General features: G+C 32.1%; 1 protein-coding gene across 1 annotated transcript in view; it reads left to right on the forward strand.

The window, feature by feature from the left end:
* Nucleotides 1-20435, forward strand: part of LOC143228403 (uncharacterized) — a 143896-nt gene that overhangs the window by 115597 nt on the left and 7864 nt on the right. The window contains 10 exon segments of the mRNA XM_076459669.1: nucleotides 2542-2634; nucleotides 3164-3370; nucleotides 4886-5545; nucleotides 7611-7717; nucleotides 7806-8119; nucleotides 8512-8660; nucleotides 15675-16028; nucleotides 16270-16489; nucleotides 17988-18183; nucleotides 19238-19340. Coding sequence (XP_076315784.1) covers nucleotides 2542-2634; nucleotides 3164-3370; nucleotides 4886-5545; nucleotides 7611-7717; nucleotides 7806-8119; nucleotides 8512-8660; nucleotides 15675-16028; nucleotides 16270-16489; nucleotides 17988-18183; nucleotides 19238-19340 — 2403 coding nt within the window.

Below are 20435 nucleotides of genomic sequence, written 5' to 3' on the forward strand. Positions count from 1 at the left end.
CTCCTTAAAGAATCATAATTTGCAAACTGTTTACTAGATTTGATACAAAACAAATCTGAAATACCAGTATTTGAATATACATGTATGCAACCATGAAAAGTGACTTTTGAAAGAATTTTTGGATCTCTGCTTAATTTAGCATATTTTCACCCATAGTATCACAACAGTAAGATCAGAAATGGCTTCCTTATACCTGTAAACATAAAAAGCAATTATTTAATCATAACTTATCTAGTTTCTAAAACATGGACATCCATGATTTTTTTTTTTATTTGGTAGTGGTTATCTCACAGTTTTCATTTTTCTTAGGTTGTCCAAGGTTGAGAAGTCCATATGAACCTCAATATCTTCACACACATAGCCATGTCCTGATGAACAATAATTAGCATTAAAGAACTACATCACAGAAAATGGGTTACTATTCATGGCTGCCAACCTACTAAAAAATACCTGAAATTTTGTCAGAGAAAAGTTTTAAGCTATCAAATGAATATAATTTATAGCAAAAATATTTTCAGGAATAAAAGAATATATAAAGAAACTTAGAAAATTATGAGATCTATGTTTTCTTTTCTAAGTATTTGTAGCTTCCCATTAGATTCCACTGCTCATCTCTGCAAGAGCTGTTTGTGGTCACTTTCTTGTGAAACTCAAAATAGCTGACACTACTTTATACTCTGTTCTATCTACTTGTACTTGAAAGTTGTATATGTATATACAGGCATTTTAACCATTATGGTGCATTACTAATTAATTCAGATTACATAATGCAACATCATAAAACATGCAAAGAAAGCCAGTGGTAATAATGTCTCGTGATATTTAACACATTTTTCAGAATGTTATGCATTTGCAATATATGGTTTTAAAACTTAAGTGTTATAGGCTTACAGGTTATAGGTAGGTAAATCCAATAAGCAATGTTTCTTAGTTACTGATTCAAGGTCAAAGCAACAAAGTTTAATGTCTGTATATGTATTTCTTAAATGTTTATTAACTTGAGATTAGTAGTACAAAACATCTATCTTAAAATAATTTGTGAATAAGATTACATTTTATGTAACTAATTTATTTTCAAATATTGATAAGAATTGAAATAAGCATTTATTTAACATATCATTTATTTTTTGAAATAAAAGTTGGACCTTTTATTTTGGTGTCAAACAGTTGTAACAGTTAAAGCTCTGGTGTTAAGATTTGTAAAATAATGCATTGTTATGAAACAAAACAACTGTAGGAACAGTGGTATAGATGTCACAGCATGTTTTTATGAATGTAATAGCCACATGTAAGTTGGTGTTTTTATACAACAAGATACGAATGAGTACAGTGGCATAAATTTTATTTTTATTTGTATATATAATTATAATCAATCATATATTAATTAATTTTGTTTATTCATGATTTATAGTTTATTTATAATACCAATTTCATTTTATGAGAATTTACATTAACTGTTTTAGTGACACTGGTACACCAGCCAAATATAATTTGTAAAAGGCTTCCTTAAAACTGTATGATGTCCTACAGAAGTTAGTGTATAATAATAGAGAAAAGTTAATTTTGATATTCAACCCTTGAGTGACTGATTCAGACCATGAGCCCACATGTATCCGATTGTTTTTTTTAATCACAATTTCAAATTATGTTTGCAACAGATTTCTTATGAGTCCTTGAATTTGTTCATTTCAAATAACACAAAAAACTCATAAAATATTCACCTAGTTTTTAAGTCAGTTTTTCTATAGGCAAAAATATTGATTATTCCCTGAGATAATTATGTGGAATCCACTGGTAATGAATAAACTATGTGAAGACCAGTGTCACAAAAATGTGGGCTTTTTTTTCTACACTGATAATTTAAGAGATTTTTTTGAAAATCAAATGTGTATTCAAAAAAAAATTGGGGATGGTTTTACATCCCTTCTCTCATGACTTCTGGAATATACTGGTAGTCAATCAATACAGTATGTTGTATATGCTAGTTGTGAATACAGTATGTGAAGTCCACTGGTAATGAATACAGTATGTTGTGTATGCTAGTTGTGAATATAGTATGTGAAGTCCACTGGTAGTGAATACAGTATGTGGAGTCCAGTAATAGTAAGTTCAGGTTATGGAGGGCATTGATAGAGTGAATGCTGTATGTGAAGTGCATATAAGAAGAAGGTAGCAATTTAAGGGTTAAGCTAGTTTTATAGTAGTTAATGTAAAAATTAGATTTAAGGAGGATAAGTCACTTGCTTAATATAGTTATACATGAATATTATATCAAGTAGTGTGTTGAACTGTGAGCAACAGTTTATATGATTTTTATTTTGGAGAATATTTTACACACTTGTAAGGGTTATTGTAAAATTACCCTGACATTGAATATTAATTCTAGCATGAGTTACTAATAAGCACTTTAACTGTTTGTTGTTATGAAAGTATTTCAGAAGTCTACATTAGTTTTTATCTCTAATAACCTTGAAACATTACTGTAAAATCATAAAGGAATTGTGTTTTGTTCAAACCTGGTTATGTTTTTTCTGTTTTTAGCTTTTAAACAGTGAGGTGGAAAGTGACAGAAGTAGTCGAAAGTCTCAAGATATGTTAATTCAACAGCTGCTTAAAGCAGAATCTCCTGATAAGGTAGTTGTTTAAAAAATAATGAACTTTTGTGTTCTTTACTGTATATATTAAAATACTGTTTCCTTGAAAATTTTCTTCTTAGGAAGTATTGTGCAAATAAGAATATATGTACCTGTGTTTCTCATATGCATTAAGAAATTCATGATTGTCCAAATGAAATTTGATTTGGTTCTAAAGTGTTATACTATTTTAAATATTAAAATCTGGGATAGGCACCTTAGAACTATTACATTTAGCAAGAGATTATATTAGTCATAAAAAGAAAGTAGTTACTTGATGTCACAGTTAAGTGGAATATGTTTGTTTGTTTCCTATTTTATTAGACAGATATTTCCACTGTAAGTTGTACCCGTTCACATATGCACTTTATAACTTTTGCATGAACTAGTATTCAGATGTGAAGTTGTATATTAGAGCTAATAAGAAATACATAATGTTGAATAACTAAATTAGTGTTTTAAATTAGCAAACTATTTGCTGTGTTCATAATGTTACGTTTTGTGGAAAGAAGATTATTTGTTTCTTTTAGAATGAGAACTCTGTGGCTGGAGATGCAAACTCTCAGTCAAATTCTTCTGACCAGATTTTTAAGGATTTTGGTTCTGGTCACTCTTCGAACTCCCCATCCCTTCCATCCTCACTTAGTGAAGCCTTAAGCACACTTTCCAAAAGAAAATCTGACGATAACACAGATTCTGGCCTCAAACCACCATCAAAACGGCCAGCTATCCAACATGTAAGCTATGATAAAATTAGTAACAGCTCTTTTCATCTAATTGGTGCTTTCATTTTTATTATTGTGATGAAATCTTTAATTGCTAGAAATTTATCGAATGTCATTTCCAGAAGTATGTCAAGATGGAGTGCACTTTTAATATTTTTGCTTTCTGGATATAAAAACATGCCTAACAATCCCAAATTTTGCTCACACCATCTGTTTCTTTAATGAGAAATGTAAAATAAAATGGCTGAGAAAGTTTTTGAATGTTAAATGAATACAAAAATGTATGTATGCATGTATCTTTCATAAGTTTATGTTCTTTGTGTGGCAGTAAATCTGTGGATTTACAATGTTAAAATCAGGGGTTCAATTCCCCTCAGTGGGCTCAGCAGACAGCTCGATGTGGCTTTGCTATAAGAAAACACACACACACACGCATAAGTTTATTTTAATTTACTTTTCTCATGTGTATATTCTCTAACAATTACTGTGGCTTGTTACCATTTAACTTATGTTTCAAATTATTATTACAATAATTAGTAAAAGTACATTAAAGTCATAACCTAAACAAGCTTCACTAAACTGTGTGTTTGTAATGTAAAACTGGTGTTTTCCATACAACTGTATCTTCTGCAATATCTTTGTAAGTAATGGCAGGGAATTTTGTCATATTTAAAGGTCTATAGTATCTAATATAACATAATTTAGAAGTGTTGATACAAATGAATAAATATAACTTTACTTACAAGTTATAGGAATTGTTATAAATACACTTAAAAGAAAAAGAAGGTAATAGACTCGTGTATCTTTGAGATTTTATGGTAAAAAAAATAAAGTTTGTGTGTTGGTCAAGAATCAGAAGTAATATTATATCACTGAAAGGGCTGAAGTCCACCTGGAGGGGTCACCTGTTTTAATCACTTGCACCACAATAGAGTGGTGTGTTATCTGTCAGTCAGTCAGTCAGTGGATATTAAAATGATGTGGCATAAGAGATGTTTAACATTGCAACTTGTGCTGTTGTGATATAAGTAAAATGTGAGAACACCATGAATTACAAGAAGAATTATGCACTCTGTAGGCTAAAACACAGCATTACATATAAACATATATTGAGAAATAAAAATGATACTCATAATTTTGGTTTTATCTACTCTTGAAACAGAAACCTGCACAAAGTACATCTAGTTTAGCTTTATTTTACAAATATTTTTGAAGTGCTAGGTTCACATATTAAATAACATTGTGGTCATGAACAGGAACTTCTAACACAACAAGGCATTCATTCTTGTTTTAATTAAGGAGAGCTGTAGACATGGTAGATGCTGCTGTTTCCAGTGAGTACCTTATGATACTTTTGTTCAAGAAATATAAATATTCTTCAGTGCTGAACCTTACATAAATCATTGGAAAACGTTTTGAAATGTATTTAAGGAAAGTTTGTAATTATGACTAAAAATGAATTATTTCTTAAATGTTACATCTAATGTACTTATAATAATCAATGTACTATATTTTCTTTCTTTATAGCCACACTTGGCTGGCCAGAATCCTATGTTGGCTTCCATGCTGGCTCAGACGCCTAAGACAGAGCCTTCTGTCCCCACTACTATTGCAAATTCAATCATGTCTCAGCTACCCCAAGATCGATTACCTAAAAATCTGGAGAAGAAGCTGATTCAGACACCCTGTGTGGCCATTACATCTGGTTCTTCTAGCATTTCAACACAGCATGGAACTGGCCATACCATGTCTACAAACCAATCCCTGCTTCATCAGGATGTAGTTACTACAGACTCTAGAGGGCATGTTACTCTTAGCCACCATTCAGTAACCACTGTAAATCCTTCCTCAGGACAGTTACCCCAACTTGGATCCTCAACTCAACACCGGCAGTATCAAGGATTTCTTAGTCGTATATTGAACAATTCTGATGGCTCTCAGCTGACACGAGCGTTGGCAACTGCTTCAACAAATGCTACCATTTCAAACCAATCAGGACAGAGCATTTACAACAACAATTTTCAGCCATCCAATGAGGTGTTTCAACAATCTGCTAGGAGTTTAACACTTTCAGATTTGCTTGGAGATGTCAGTTCATTTGATTCTGTGGTTGGGCTGACAGCACAAAGCCAGACATCAGATCCTATGTTGTCACAGATACTGGATGAGGTGTGTGTCTATCCTCGGGTAATGTGTGCCACTAGCTATCCTATTGTAATGTGGTTTTACGTAATGTATATAAAATAGTAGATCTGTTTTATGTATATATATCTTATCGACAGTTCCAGTGCAGTAAAAAAAGGCACCCTAAGTAATTTCAAATTACTTTGTTTTAGTAAGAAATTTTATTGCAAGATAGTCTCAAGATATTTTGCATTAATGATTGTAGAAAAAGGTAATTCAATTTTGTTGCTAAAAACTAGCAAACCTGTGGGCCCCGTGGGTCACATTTAATGCTTGAACTGCAGTTTTGCACTTTTTCAGTTTAATGATCATTAAGCTTGTATTATAATAGGAATTTCTTTAACTAAGTTATAAACAGTAATTATAAGGCTTACTTATTTTTTCATGCTCTAATGTAAATCAATGTCACATGTGGACCCTACTTTCAGGGGATCCCCATAAAAGTGTTTTTTGCGAAATACCTGGGTTTCCTAAAGGGTTCAGTAAAAAGATTTACATTTGTGCATGTATCAGAACTGAGATGATTCATTTGGCACCATTTACAATGAGATGATTCATTTGGCACCATTTACAAGTTGATGACTCCAGCAGTATATGAGAATGTGTTTTGTTTTTTTTGGGAAATCCTTAGGTTCTCAAAAGGGTGATGTGAAAAAAAATTATCTTTATTAAAATCTCAGGACAAATACAGTTTGTTTGGTATCACTTAGAAGTCAGTGTGAACAGCACTTTATGAGGAGTTAGATGACACACAAACACCAGATCTTATTATATTATAATATTTAACCCTTTTGGTTCCTTTGGTAAGATATCCTGGTTTTAAATACACCTATGAACAGACATATGGTTGCAGACCTAATGATGTGATGTACTTACCCACTTTGTTAAAAGAGAGTTTACAATAAAATATCTTGTATATCACTTAAAACAGATTTATATAGATACCTTTTTTTTAATGAATAGATCTTATTCATAAAAGTTATTTCTTTACTTTTATAGAAATTATGAACAGGTAATTCTAAAAGTCCCCTCTATTAATCTTTACGCTCATATAATGATGAATGAGTCTTCTAAAGGAAAAGCAACTGCCAAAGTAATGACTTCAAAAACAGTCAAACAAGTACTGGAATCAATGAAATTGATATACTATCTTTATATGCCTTTTAAAAAATCATGATATAGTTAGTTTATTTGAAGGCATTTTGTCAGGAAGGACTTCTGATGTATTAAGTAAAAGGGAGCTTTATGAGAAACAGCGGTAAAAAAAATAATTCACCTTTCATATGTTTTAATTTTTCAGCTTTAGAAGCAAAACTGAAAGCAAGTTTAGTTGAATTTTACAGTTTTCAACAAGACAGAAATAAAAATATGATACTTTAGTTATATACTAAGTTTTATATCCAAAAGTAGGTGCTAGTCTTAATCCTAAACAATTTCTTGTGGACACATTATATCAAAAGAGGTGCTGATGGTTTTTGTATATGAGTGTTTGCATATATGTATTTGCATACTAGGCCTGGCATGGCTTGATGGTTAGAGTGGTTAATTGTGGGTTGGCTGGTTTGAGTGCACTCTCCAAGAGAAAATCATATGATGAAACAGATTCTGGCTTCAAACCACCATCAAAGTGACTAGCTATCTGATGTGTAATGCGTTATGGTAGGATTAGTAACAATCAATCAGTAATTGATACTTTCATTTTATTATTGCTTTGAAATCTTTAATTGCACTTTTAATATCTTTGCTTTCTGGATATAAAGAAAGCAGTTAACTTGCTATTTATGGGTTGCAGAAATAAATTCAGTTACAGGACATGCTTGTCCTCTCAGTTGTGATAGCATTATAATGTGATAGTTAATCCTACTATTCATTGGTAGAGAGTAATTTCAGAGGTGAATGGTACTGACTAGCTGCTTTCCTTCTGTTGCTTAGCAGGTACAGTTGGCACAAATAGCCTTTGAACAGTTTTATTTTTTTAATTTTGTAATAATTTGTTTCCGTGTTGTTCAATCTGAACAATTAAACTATTATTTATTGGTGATGTTAAGATAAAGTTGCATTACGTTAGGTTTGGAGCATGCAACAGGAGATGGAGACAACACCAATAGATGATAACATGATAATAAAATACTTGATGAAGTGTTTGAGCAACCATCAGGATCTTCAGCCCCGAAAGTGTGCCTTCCAACAACCAGCCTGACAACACTGTCCAGGACGTTCATGAAAAACTTGCTATTAATGCTATTCAACAACAGTTGATGAGCTATGAGACTGCAGCTAGAAGCAGTACAACTGCAGCTCATGCTGTTCCATCATCTGTGTACATTCAGTCTTCTGGTATGGGTTTAGGAACTGTGGTTCCTCCAAACACTGTTGTCAGTTTTTCATCTTCAAACAACTACCTTTCTGTACCGTCTTTGCCTACCTATTCCAGTGGAAGTCAAGCTGGATACAAGTTAAAAGCTCAGAATCCTGGAGTTCTGACTGGTGTACAGCAAGGAGTGGCTGTAGGAAATTTTCAGCGACCTGGAGGTCTGCAACTTCTGAATTCTGGAGGAGGACTGACCCCTGAGGTATGTAAAATTGAGCTTGACATGTAATTTATTAAGATATACTTAGATTATGATACTGTACTGTCATTATTACATATTTGAGAAAAATAATTAATTTGATTTCTTTGGAATTTAATTGCATTTTGTGTGTTGTGAATTTGGAAATATCAACTTTTTGAAGAAAACAATACAGCATGAAGGGATTTTTTTTAATACAGAAAATATTGGCTATTGCTAGAAAATTCATAGTTTTTCACATACTGTGAAATTGAAATAAAAGATTAGTTATGAGTTACTTGTCAAATGTATCTTGACGTGACAGGTTTTTATGGTGTTTATTTTATTGTGACAAATCAGGTGTATCAACGGCTTCTTGAACGTCGACAGAAAATGCTTCAGCATCAAAACGTTTATGAGCACAACAGCAACAACAACAACAACAACAGCAAGTTGTACAGTCTTCTCAGACAGCTGCAGAGCCCCTGACTCAAGTATCAGCACCAGTGTTCCCAGAAAACACAAATGATATGCTGAATAACACAGTTGCTCCCAATGTTACACTTCAGGTACTAAAAGCTTTGTAATGGCTGTTATAAAGTAATCTAACTGTAAAACTACATTGTAGAATACCACACTGTAGATGTTGATTTGTGATTTTTCTTACAGCATTTCCTGAATCTTATGGTATATATGGAACACATATTGAATTATTATTTAAGGCAAGATATTAGCCACAGTGAAATATTCTTCACATTTGAGCATACTTGCAATACGTATATGTATGCTATTACCCAATAACCTTTGTTTGTAAAGCACCAACAAAATATGTATTTGTTCCCCAAACCAAAGAAAAAATAACTATCATTTTATGAGAAATTAGGCATATAGAAAGTCTATGGTTACACTATAGCTAAAGCCTAAGAAATTGTAGGTTTGAACTAATTTTTTTACAAAGACTTCAAAACAATATTTTGAAATATTGTAGGTTTCATGATAGTTGTTACTATTTATTTAAAGCTAATTGGAAATAGTTTCTTTAGGGATAATATTTCTAACTCAGAAATTTAAATATCCTTCAGTGATATTATTATTACAACTTTACTAGGATCAAAAACATGTCATGTGAACTTAAGTTAATGTAGCCTGCAATTAAGGACAACAAAAGTTCTTATTGGTCTGTCTAGGCTATTCTATTCACTTAATTAAACTTCTAAAAATAAAAAACCTGTCCTTATTATTGAAGAACCATCATTGAAAAGTCAAACAAAGTTGTTAGGAAAATAAATACAAAGCTATCTCAGTTGAAGATGGCTCCTACCCCATCAGAATTTATACTTGTTTCCTACTCTTACCATCCTCACTATTAATTAATTATAGAAAAAGATAAGGCATCAACAATATCAATTTCATTAACAATTAACAAATATTAACAATCGGATCCTTTCTAACACTTTTTAGCTGTGGTATAGCAGCTTATAGAATGGCTCTGAATTTTTATAAGTACAAACTTTTAACTCATAGCTTTGTAATCTCTTGACAGATTTAAGATCTAATTACAGTTTTGGACTCAGGAAGTCAAACCCTCTTGACGTAATGTGTTTGATTTCATCCAAGGTCTCATTGATTAATTTACTCTAATCCATCAAACCCTTTTGACTGATGTGTTTGATTTCATCCAAGGTCTCATTGATTAATTTACTCTAATCCATCAAATCCTTTTGACTGATGTGTTTGATTTCATCCAAGGTCTCATTGATTAATTTACTCTAATCCATCAAACCCTTTTGATTGATGTGTTTGATTTCATTCAAGGTTTCATTGATTAATTTACTCTAATCCATCAAATCCTTTTGATTGATGTGTTTGATTTCATTCAAGGTTTCATTGATTAATTTACTCTAATCCATCAAACCCTTTTGACTGATGTGTTTGATTTCATTCAAGGTTTCATTGATTAATTTACTCTAATCCATCAAACCCTTTTGATTGATGTGTTTGAGTTCATTCAAGGTTTCATTGATTAATTTACTCTAATCCATCAAACCCTTTTGACTGATGTGTTTGATTTCATTCAAGGTTTCATTGATTAATTTACTCTAATCCATCAAACCCTTTTGACTGATGTGTTTGATTTCATCCAAGGTCTCATTGATTAATTTACTCTAATCCATCAAACCCTTTTGACTGATGTGTTTGATTTCATCCAAGGTCTCATTGCTTAATTTACTTTAATCCATCAAACCCTTTTGACTGATGTGTTTGATTTCATCCAAGGTCTCATTGATTAATTTACTCAAATCCTGCCTAAAAAAATTTCAATTTGAGGATAGGCTAGTAGCGATTTTGATGAGTAATCATATCAAATTATGTATATGTGTGTCCCACACGTGGTTTTGTTGACACAAAAACATAGCTAATTAAAAGGAAATTGTACATTAGTTTACTTAAGTCATACCTAAAATAATTTCAAGTGTTGTGGCTACTGAGAATTCCTTCTTGTTTTATCCCAAGACAAAACAAGTTCAGAAGTATTAACCTGTTATTGTGTAACAGGCTTTCAGATATCATCCTTACAGCCCTCTTACAACCTGTTTCCAACACTTCAATGCCCTTCCTGAGGTAAGAGGCCCAAGACTGAACACAGTGCTCCAAAATCCCCAACTAATGACTTATAGAATCACATAATAACCTCTTTAGAGTTGTATTTACTATTTCTGTAGATACAATCTAGAATCCTATTTGCCCTGCCACTAGCACCAGAACACTGCTTGGAGGGTGTAAGAGACTAATCAACCAGAGCACCAAATTCTTCTTTCATAACACTGTCAAGGTTTTTCAGTCAAAATTATATTTGTAATTCGAATTTTATTATCTGACATGCATTACCCTGCATTTGTTATAATTAGAAGGATTCTGCCATTTCTTTATCAAACTCACACAATTTTCAAAATTCTTTCATAAAGCAGCAATGTCATTCTCAAAGCGATCAATATCCAAAACATTAATGTCATTAATCAGAAAATTTAAATGAGTTATTTATCATTCTTTCATATATGTCATTGATTTAAATAAAAAAAACAAAGGTCCTAACAGAGAGCCCTGAAGTACCCCACTCATGACATTAATTCAGTTTGACTGAACTTCATTTATGACAACCCTTTGAATTATTCCATCTAGTCAGTTTTCTATCCAGTGAACCAACCTATCTGTCACACCTAGAGATAACCTTTAGCAAGACTTTTATGTATTAACTTGTTAAATGCTTTCTAAAAACCTAGATACATCAAACTCACACTTGTGACCTTATCTACATAAGCAGTAACTTCTTCAAAGTTTAGTTGGTTGCTGTTAAGTGTAAAGCTACACAGTGGGTTATCTGTGCTCTGCCTGCCCTCCATGGGTATTGATAGCCAAATTTTAACATCATATGCATGCAGACTTGCAGTTCAGCCAGTGGAGGGCCCTCTTCAAAGATACCAAGAGATTTAATGAAGCAATATCTTTCTCTAGCAAATCCATACTTACTGTCCAACAAAATTTTAGATATTAAATGATTTTGCAAAACATCTTTTATCAGACCTTCAACATCTTTTCCACACCACTGATATAAGACTAATAGGACTATAATTACTGGGATACCTCTTATCACTTCTCTTGAAAAGAGATGTAACAATTGGCAAATTCTAACCTTTTGGTATCTGTCCACTATTCAAAAACTTGGAAAAAATAGTAACAAGTGACTCATTTATCTTATCCTTAATCTTTGGGTAAATATTATCTTCCTGAGATCATCATGAGTGACCCAAGAATTCCATAATCATAATAGTCTTTATGTATTATCCCTGAAAAGCCCTACTCACATACTAACATTTTGCTTACCCTTAATACATTTTAAGAAATCCTTATGATTATTTTTTCACCTTTTTAGCCAGCCTTTTATTTATTTTCTAATTACACATTTGATCTTTTTTTTTAATAATCCACTCTTCCTCTCCTCGTTGCTATCAACTTAAACTTTTTTATATACTCATTGTGAGCCATCTTAGTGTTTTACAACTTAAACTCTTCTATATACTCATAGTGAGCCATTTTAGTGTTTTACAACTTAAACTCTTCTATATACTCATTGTGAGCCATCTTAGTGTTTTACAACTTAAACTCTTCTATATACTCATAGTGAGCCATCTTAGTGTTTTACAACTTAAACTCTTCTATATACTCATTGTGAGCCATATTAGTGTTTTACAACTTAAACTCTTCTATATACTCATAGTGAGCCATCTTAGTGTTTTAAAACTTAAACTCTTCTATATACTCATTGTGAGCCATCTTAGTGTTTTACAACTTAAACTCTTCTATATACTCATTGTGAGCCATCTTAGTGTTTTACAACTTAAACTCTTCTATATACTCATTGTGAGCCATCTTAGTGTTTTACAACTTAAACTCTTCTATATACTCATTGTGAGCCATCTTAGTGTTTTACAACTTAAACTCTTCTATATACTCATTGTGAGCCATCTTAGTGTTTTACAACTTAAACTCTTCTATATACTCATTGTGAGCCATCTTAGTGTTTTACAACTTAAACTCTTCTATATACTCATTGTGAGCCATCTTAGTGTTTTACAACTTAAACTCTTCTATATACTCATTGTGAGCCATCTTAGTGTTTTACAACTTAAACTCTTCTATATACTCATAGTGAGCCATCTTAGTGTTTTATAACTTAAACTCTTCTATATACTCATTGTGAGCCATCTTAGTGTTTTATAACTTAAACTCTTCTATATACTCATTGTGAGCCATCTTAGTGTTTTACAACTTAAACTCTTCTATATACTCATAGTGAGCCATCTAAGTGTTTTACAACTTAAACTCTTCTATATACTCATAGTGAGCCATCTAAGTGTTTTACAACTTAAACTCTTCTATATACTCATAGTGAGCCATCTTAGTGTCTTACAACTTAAACTCTTTTATATACTCATAGTGAGCCATCTTAGTGTTTTACAACTTAAACTCTTCTATATACTCATTGTGAGCCATCTTAGTGTTTTACAACTTAAACTCTTTTATATACTCATAGTGAGCCATCTTAGTGTTTTACAACTTAAACTCTTCTATATACTTATAGTGAGCCATCTTAGTGTTTTACTTGCAGCCATCCTTTTTTGTTTTTAATAAAGAACATGCTTATCTAGAATATTGAAGAATTTGTTTCAAACATTTTCCCACATTTGATCAGTATCTTCATCTAAATCACTTCACCTAATTATTGTCTCATCCTTTCAAAATCCTTTCATCTGTTGAAATTCGAAACCAAAATCTCATTATTCTTTACCTCCATATGTAGAGAAAAATAAAATTTATTTTATCAATAATCACTTGCACCCAGATGTTATCTAGTCTCCACCATACCAGTCATTTCTTTATTTGAACTTAACAATAAATCTGAAAATAACATTGTTTCCAGTAGGTGAAGCAACCAATTGTTGAAGGACATCATCTAGAAAAGTGTCTAAAAACCTGTCTCATTCATGATTTTACTCTAACATTTACAAATATTTATGCCTGAATTTAATATATTTTATAATTATAACTTTATTAACAGTTGAATTCTTTATCTCACTTTAAAGCTTCTCATTAGTTTTATTTGGTGGCATGTAACAAGTTCCAACTAATACCACTTTTCCCCTTATAACAATTAACAGAAATCCAAAGAGATTCAACTCATTTGTTTTAGTTTTGGTAATCCCAACTGGGAACAGTCTGTAACTCACATAACTACCCATTCCCATCTTTTTAGTACTTTATCCCTGTTAAACAGTGTGTGATCCTGTATTTGTAAACAGTTCCTGTCCTTCAAATTATCTACATTTAGTCATGTTTCAGTTGTTCCAATTATATCAAAGTCCTCTTTTGTGATCAGTATTCTGAGTTCATCCATTTTATTTCTCATGCTTCTAGTATTACAGTACTGCCTTTGTACATTTTTCTTACATTATACCTCTCACTAAATTGTATTCTGTCTTTGCCATCTGGACTTCTCCAGTGTCTCATTTTAAAGTTATCCTTCCAGTTAAGTTAATTGCTCTTGAAAAGAAACTAGCCTCTACCCTAAACAAATGTTAACCATCCATTCCCAAAATCTTCGCCTCTACCCTAAACAAATGTTAACCATCAATTCCCAAAACCTCCTTTTTCCCACTGAACTGATCCCACAAATTCAATCATTTAACCTGTTGTCCTTACATATTAACTTAAGCCACAGTGAACAGTTTGTAATTTCATTTTCACAGTTATGTCTTGTACTTAACAATAAGCTACCCTTCCATAAATAATTAGTATGTATGGCAGAAACTGCATCACTGCTTGCATCCTTTACTATATCACTTTTCATGTTGATTCTATCCTCCAAATAGTAACTGATAATGTAATTTAAGGCTAAAACAAATCCTTCTTCTTACTTAGGTTACACTAGTGAAAACTCTTTATTTCAAACTAATAGTTAATAACTTCATTATATTATAATAATACTTATAAAGTATTAAGCCTAATCCTGTATTGGTAATAGTATTATCTCAAAACAACAACAATAAAAACAATAATACTTATAAAGTGTTAAGCCTAATGCCATAAATGTATGCTTAAATGTAACTTTAATAATAAATCCTAAGATCCCCCATCTTAACTGAACAGACTTAAATATACTAAAATAACAACTCTATACTTTAAAATACTGAAATAATATTAACTTTCTCTAGAAGAACATTCCAACCTACAACTACAGTTATTCTTTTTTTTCAAAGCTCAAATATTCTGTTGATTACTATTACTTTTCCTATTGATCAGTGTAAACTGGCAAGTGGAAACCTAGTGATGGAAACAGAATTTATTTTATTTTGTTCTTGTTAAGACAGTCTACAAAATTGTTAAGAAATATATCTTATAAACTGTGATACATGTAAAATTTCAATTCACTTGTTATTTTTGCATATATGATTCAGTGCAGGTTTGGGAAAAACTACAATATGTTTTAAGTAATACCCACAAAAAAACCGAGCCCCAAATGAATCACTGTAAATAAATTTGTTAACATTACATCACACAACATTTTATATTTAAATGAGGTATTTTCAGTAAGCCATTTAAATTAAAAAAAATATATACTGTTTTCAAAATTTGTTGTTCAACAACATGGTCCAACAAGCTGCTTACCAGCCCTACCACTGATTTAACCCAGCCTCAGTTTACATTTTATGCTAAACTCTAGTTTCATGCATTAAAGAAAAATGACTCGAATTTTAAAACTCGATGCATCCATAATACATCTTAATTACTATCTATCTTTATAATTTAGTTAACACTAGTGACTGTTTTTGCAAATAAAAGTAAATTGAGGCAGTAAGAGATCTCATTTCAATAATTCGCATAAGTAATTTATTATAACCATCCAGAGTCTTGGTTTCCTACAGTTTGGCTCTCCATAGGCAAATAGTGGGATCATTCTGTTCTAAAATGCATTCTGCATTACTTACGCATGTGACTGTAAATATTATATTTTATTAAAATTCCAGCGCTTCAATGGTATAACAGATCAGCAACTGTCGCCACAATACAATACCACATTATTAGGGCAGACTGGTCAGTCACAGTTGTCTCCTGGTCACCAGCCTCCGTACTCGCCACTATCTCAACAGTCCTTTCCCAATCCAAGTCCGCCTGTCACCAGTGGCTACTCTCAGCAACATCATAGACAGCCTACTTATTTGCCTCCTTCTCCTGTAACAGTCACAGGAGGAGGACCCCAATCTTCTCACCTTCAAGCTCATTCCTCACAGACTCAGTGGAACCAAAGAACTGCTCCAAACACCACAACGACAGGTTCTGTCCAGCAGCAGAATCCCATGTTGAATGCTCAGCTGTCACAGGTTAGTTGCTGTCCTTGTGAAAATGCCCTGATCAATACTAAAGATAGTAAAGAAGGTGAATTATATTAAAAGTTTAACTAAAGAAGTTGTGAAGCTCAGAATTAAAAGTATTTTGTATTAGACACACAAACATTTTTTTTTAATAGGTATTCTTAACTGTATTTATCTTCAAATTGCAAATTATTCAGAGTGGTTGTATTGGTCTTGGGGTAAATCTGTTTGTATGTTTTTCTTTTCTTAGAGTTCATTCAGTGGCCAAGGTAGGTTTATTACACAAGCACAACAACAGATACAAGTACGATCCTTGTCCAGTCCAAACTCTGTCACTAGCCAGAGAAATTCACCTTTTCCTAACCAGTCAGATGGTCAGTTTCAGCCACAATCTCCTGGTCACCTATATCAGCAGCCATCACAAGCACCATCAAAACAACAGAGAATACAAAGGGTAGTTTCAATGCCAAGTGAGTTTTCTAGTATAAAAATTTTCATCATTGTTCTCAATAGTAAGTCAGCATCATACTGAAGTTACAAGCATTGTTATTTTGCTAGATAGGTTGAGTGGGAGTTTCGTCTGTTTGTATTGTTGTATAAGAAACATATACAATACTTTTATTTCAGGAAAAGAAATATTGTTACCAAGACTCAGTAGCTTTATTTGTAAGCTATTAATCTAAAAATGGGATATTTATGTTGCCTTGTTGGTAAAAAAAGTGATTGATAGGATTTAAAGCAAATTATTGTATTAAGTTCACTTATTTCAAATAACATAACACAAGGACACTCAAAAGTTGCAGATCTTTTGAACATAACATACCTATATAGAGACGAAATATACATTATTTTATATGGAATGTGATAAGAGTAGCAAATTTGGGCAGATAATTGTAAAACAATATTTCTATCATTTCACCTTTTCAACATATTTATGTAAGCCAATTTTTGAGGTAAGTGTGCCAGAAAACCAAGTTATGTATACAAATAAGTATGTGGTGAAGATAAGGTATGAACATGGTGTATAATTTTGAAAAAAAATACATTTCTTCTGTTTTTATTTTCCATACATGTCCTTTTAAGGTAAGACGTTTATCATTGTTTTAAGTATGTTGTTGCAAAGTTAGTTCTTTTCTGAAAGCTATGCACAAACAAGTGACAGTTCTGGAAAAATTCCAAAATTTTTTGATTTGACCTTCAGTAACCTTTATGAGCTTGAAGATTAAAATAGGAAAAATTTCATTTACCTACATCTTAATTATTATCTATCTTTATAATTCAGTTAACACTAGTGACTGTTTTGCAAAAAAAGTAAAAAAACAAAACCCAAATGCTATCAAAACTTGTTCTTGATGTGGCTGGTCCACTGTTAACACAATTTCTAATGAAAGGTGATGGAAGTTAGGGCTGTTGTATTGAAAAAAGATACTTAATTTTGTCTCATTTAGATTTTAATGTGCCTAGAGAATACTAGAAAGTTATGCTCCATCAAAAAGCTTAACTAAAAAAACATTTAAACATTTAGTGTTGTCCACTGAAAACTAAAGACTATATATCACAGTGATTAAAAGTTGTTTGTACTTTACATCATTAAATGTAATATAATTCAAGCCAGTAAGATTTCATTGATAACAATTGTTATCCTGGAGCTAGTATTATTATAGTTGACTTTACATAAAACTTTAATTTTTACATTGTTTAGGTTGTGTAATGGCCTTAACAACGTATTGCATAGCGACACATGTCAGTTAAAGAGTTTGAAATCTCAGATACTGTATGGAAATTACCTTTATTTTGTAAGGTATCTTTCATTCATATTGTAAAGTAACAAAATATTTGTTGCTCCTTATGATTGCACATTGTCTGTTTTAAATTTTACTGCCTCTTTCTCTTATAGGTAATAAGATTTAGAAATTATTTTGAGTGATTACATTATGTTTAATTGCCAGTTTATTTCTGTTTATACAGGCCATTTGAACTCACCAAGGACACCACTTGGAGGATATGCTAGCAGTGAACAAGTTGTTTCACCCCAGCCACAAATGTCCCCTAGCTACACAAGTCCTGGGAACAACTATGCCTCTACAAGTGGAGCATCTGATAATTCACGTTTCTCTTTTAATCAGCAGAGTTCACAGATATATGGCTCAAGCTCCATAGATAGGTACAAGCCCATTGCTGCATTATTCAGTTCTAATTAGATGGTGTAATAAACTGCAGGTTTACCAATAAAAACTGGTTTCTTGTTTTATTTGTTTTGAATAAAACCTTTGCTTATTTAGGTTACAGTTCACAAATAAAGCTTTTTCAACATTCATTGCTACTTGTTAAATATTGATTTAGAAACTTGTTAATAAATTAATAAATTCATTGTAAGAGATTTTGAGTTAGCATGTGTGATTTGGTGCTGTAAATTTATCAACTATTTCATTTAGACTTTATAAGTTACTAACAAGTTTGGTGTGTCATAACTACTTAAAAAATGAAAGAATGTTTGTTTCTATAACATACCAAATTATTTTAATGTCTCAAATTCTCTAGGCAGTTTATTAGGCTTAGCGTAAATTTCAAAGTTTTGACTATTTAATATTCCTTGAAATGCGACAGGTATGTTTGGGCACTAGATATTTAAAAAGTGGACTGTTTTCTATCCTTTATTAGATAATTAAATGATATTGTATAAATACTGCCCAATATATATAGGTTTGTTCAAAATGCTGGTTTTTTTATGAACAGTACCCAGAAAATGTAAAGCTGGTGTTTGTTTGAACCAATTCTCATGCTTCAAAACTATGATCTATGTTGCAACTGCACCATTATTTTTTATTTGTAATCATGAACAGTCTGTAATAAAACTGATAATAACTATTTTCTTTTTTAAAATTTAATTGAGACAAACAGTGGCTCTTTTTGGAATAATATGCCATTTGATTAAAATTTCCTTATGTTGTACATATCAAAAGGTTTAGTTTTGTATTTAACATGAAACAATTTCAATAGTTACTTGACCAAGAAATGTAAAAGTAATACTTACAGACTCTCATCTGCAGATGTTTCCAAACATAGGTTCATTTTTTTTTGTTATTGTGCTTAGAGGGAGATTAAATTATTCACTTTAATTCTGTACTTTTCAGTAGGTTTCATGTTTTTTTAGTATTTGCAACTTAAATTTCTATCTGTAATCTCCAGCTTAAAATACTGTAAAAAAATTTCTACAGGGGTCAAGGAAAAAACAGTACCGGAGGAATGACATCAGAGTACGTTAGACAAGAGTTACGAGCTATGGTGGGTGCTAAAACTCAACATCAACAACAAACACAGGTAAATTTCAAATATGTTTATTTAAGCTCCTGAATGGGTTCCATACAAAGATGGCTATAACCATTTATTGCAGAATAGGATGGTGGTATTCTGTAGGTATGATATCCTCCAATGTGCACGAAGCATTCACAAAGGAGTGAGACGTCAAATTGCAATGAACTCTTCAGCTGGGAGCCATAATCCTGTTCCTGCATGGATGTCGAAACTCTTTGGCTAGGTGTTGGATTTAGAGGAGAACAAACAGACATGAATCCTCACACATGATCATTGTGACCTATATTCCTCCCTCAGTCATACTTCATCTGTGTCGTGGGTTATAATGGAATTAAGGGGAATTATTCTGTCCTTTTTGCTACCTCTTGTTGTACCTTAAGATGAGGATACTATTGCTTTCTGGATGGTTTTAGCCAATTTTGCTGTAAGTGGAGTTGAATTTTATTATATAGACATTTTTTCAGTACCAGAGGTCAGGTCCCTGGTTCGATAGATCTAAAATGTTGCAGTTGTCCCGCTCAGGAATCTAAATGGTTCAATTCCCTCCAGTATTTTGAACTTGAGGTGAAGGTGGTATCTTATCCTCAAATGGATATCACTTTCCAACAGCATGAGTTTTGGATGTAGTTGATTTACTGAGTATAGGCTATTTTACACATTTCTTGCCACAATTATCTCTCACTTGGATGTGCTCTTATGTGTTTTTACCCTCATCTCCCATATATTTCACAGATGAGCAAAGAGTGTACTTGGTTTAGAAGAGGGGTGGTTTCCCTCATCAGATCATTGGATGAAACTCTCTCTGATTTCCTTTGGATGCTTTTGAAGGTTATTTCTCTCATTTCTTTGCACTGGCTTCACCTCCTATTCAGTGTGGGACTCTAGTTAATCACGTGAGAGCAGATAAGTACTGTACTTCTAATTTTTTCTGTATTGAAAATGTATTTACAACAGGTATTTACTTCCACTCACACTTCCCACTTTCATCTGGTGTTTACATCTTCTGCCAAACTGCCAAGTGATAGTTCATGTAGAGGAAGTTACATGCATTATGTATGTTACATTCATGTCACAGGAGAAATGACACATAATGATTTGTAT

The sequence above is a fragment of the Tachypleus tridentatus genome, chromosome 10, assembly GCF_004210375.1.
Source record: "Tachypleus tridentatus isolate NWPU-2018 chromosome 10, ASM421037v1, whole genome shotgun sequence".
NCBI classification, from domain to species: domain Eukaryota; kingdom Metazoa; phylum Arthropoda; class Merostomata; order Xiphosura; family Limulidae; genus Tachypleus; species Tachypleus tridentatus.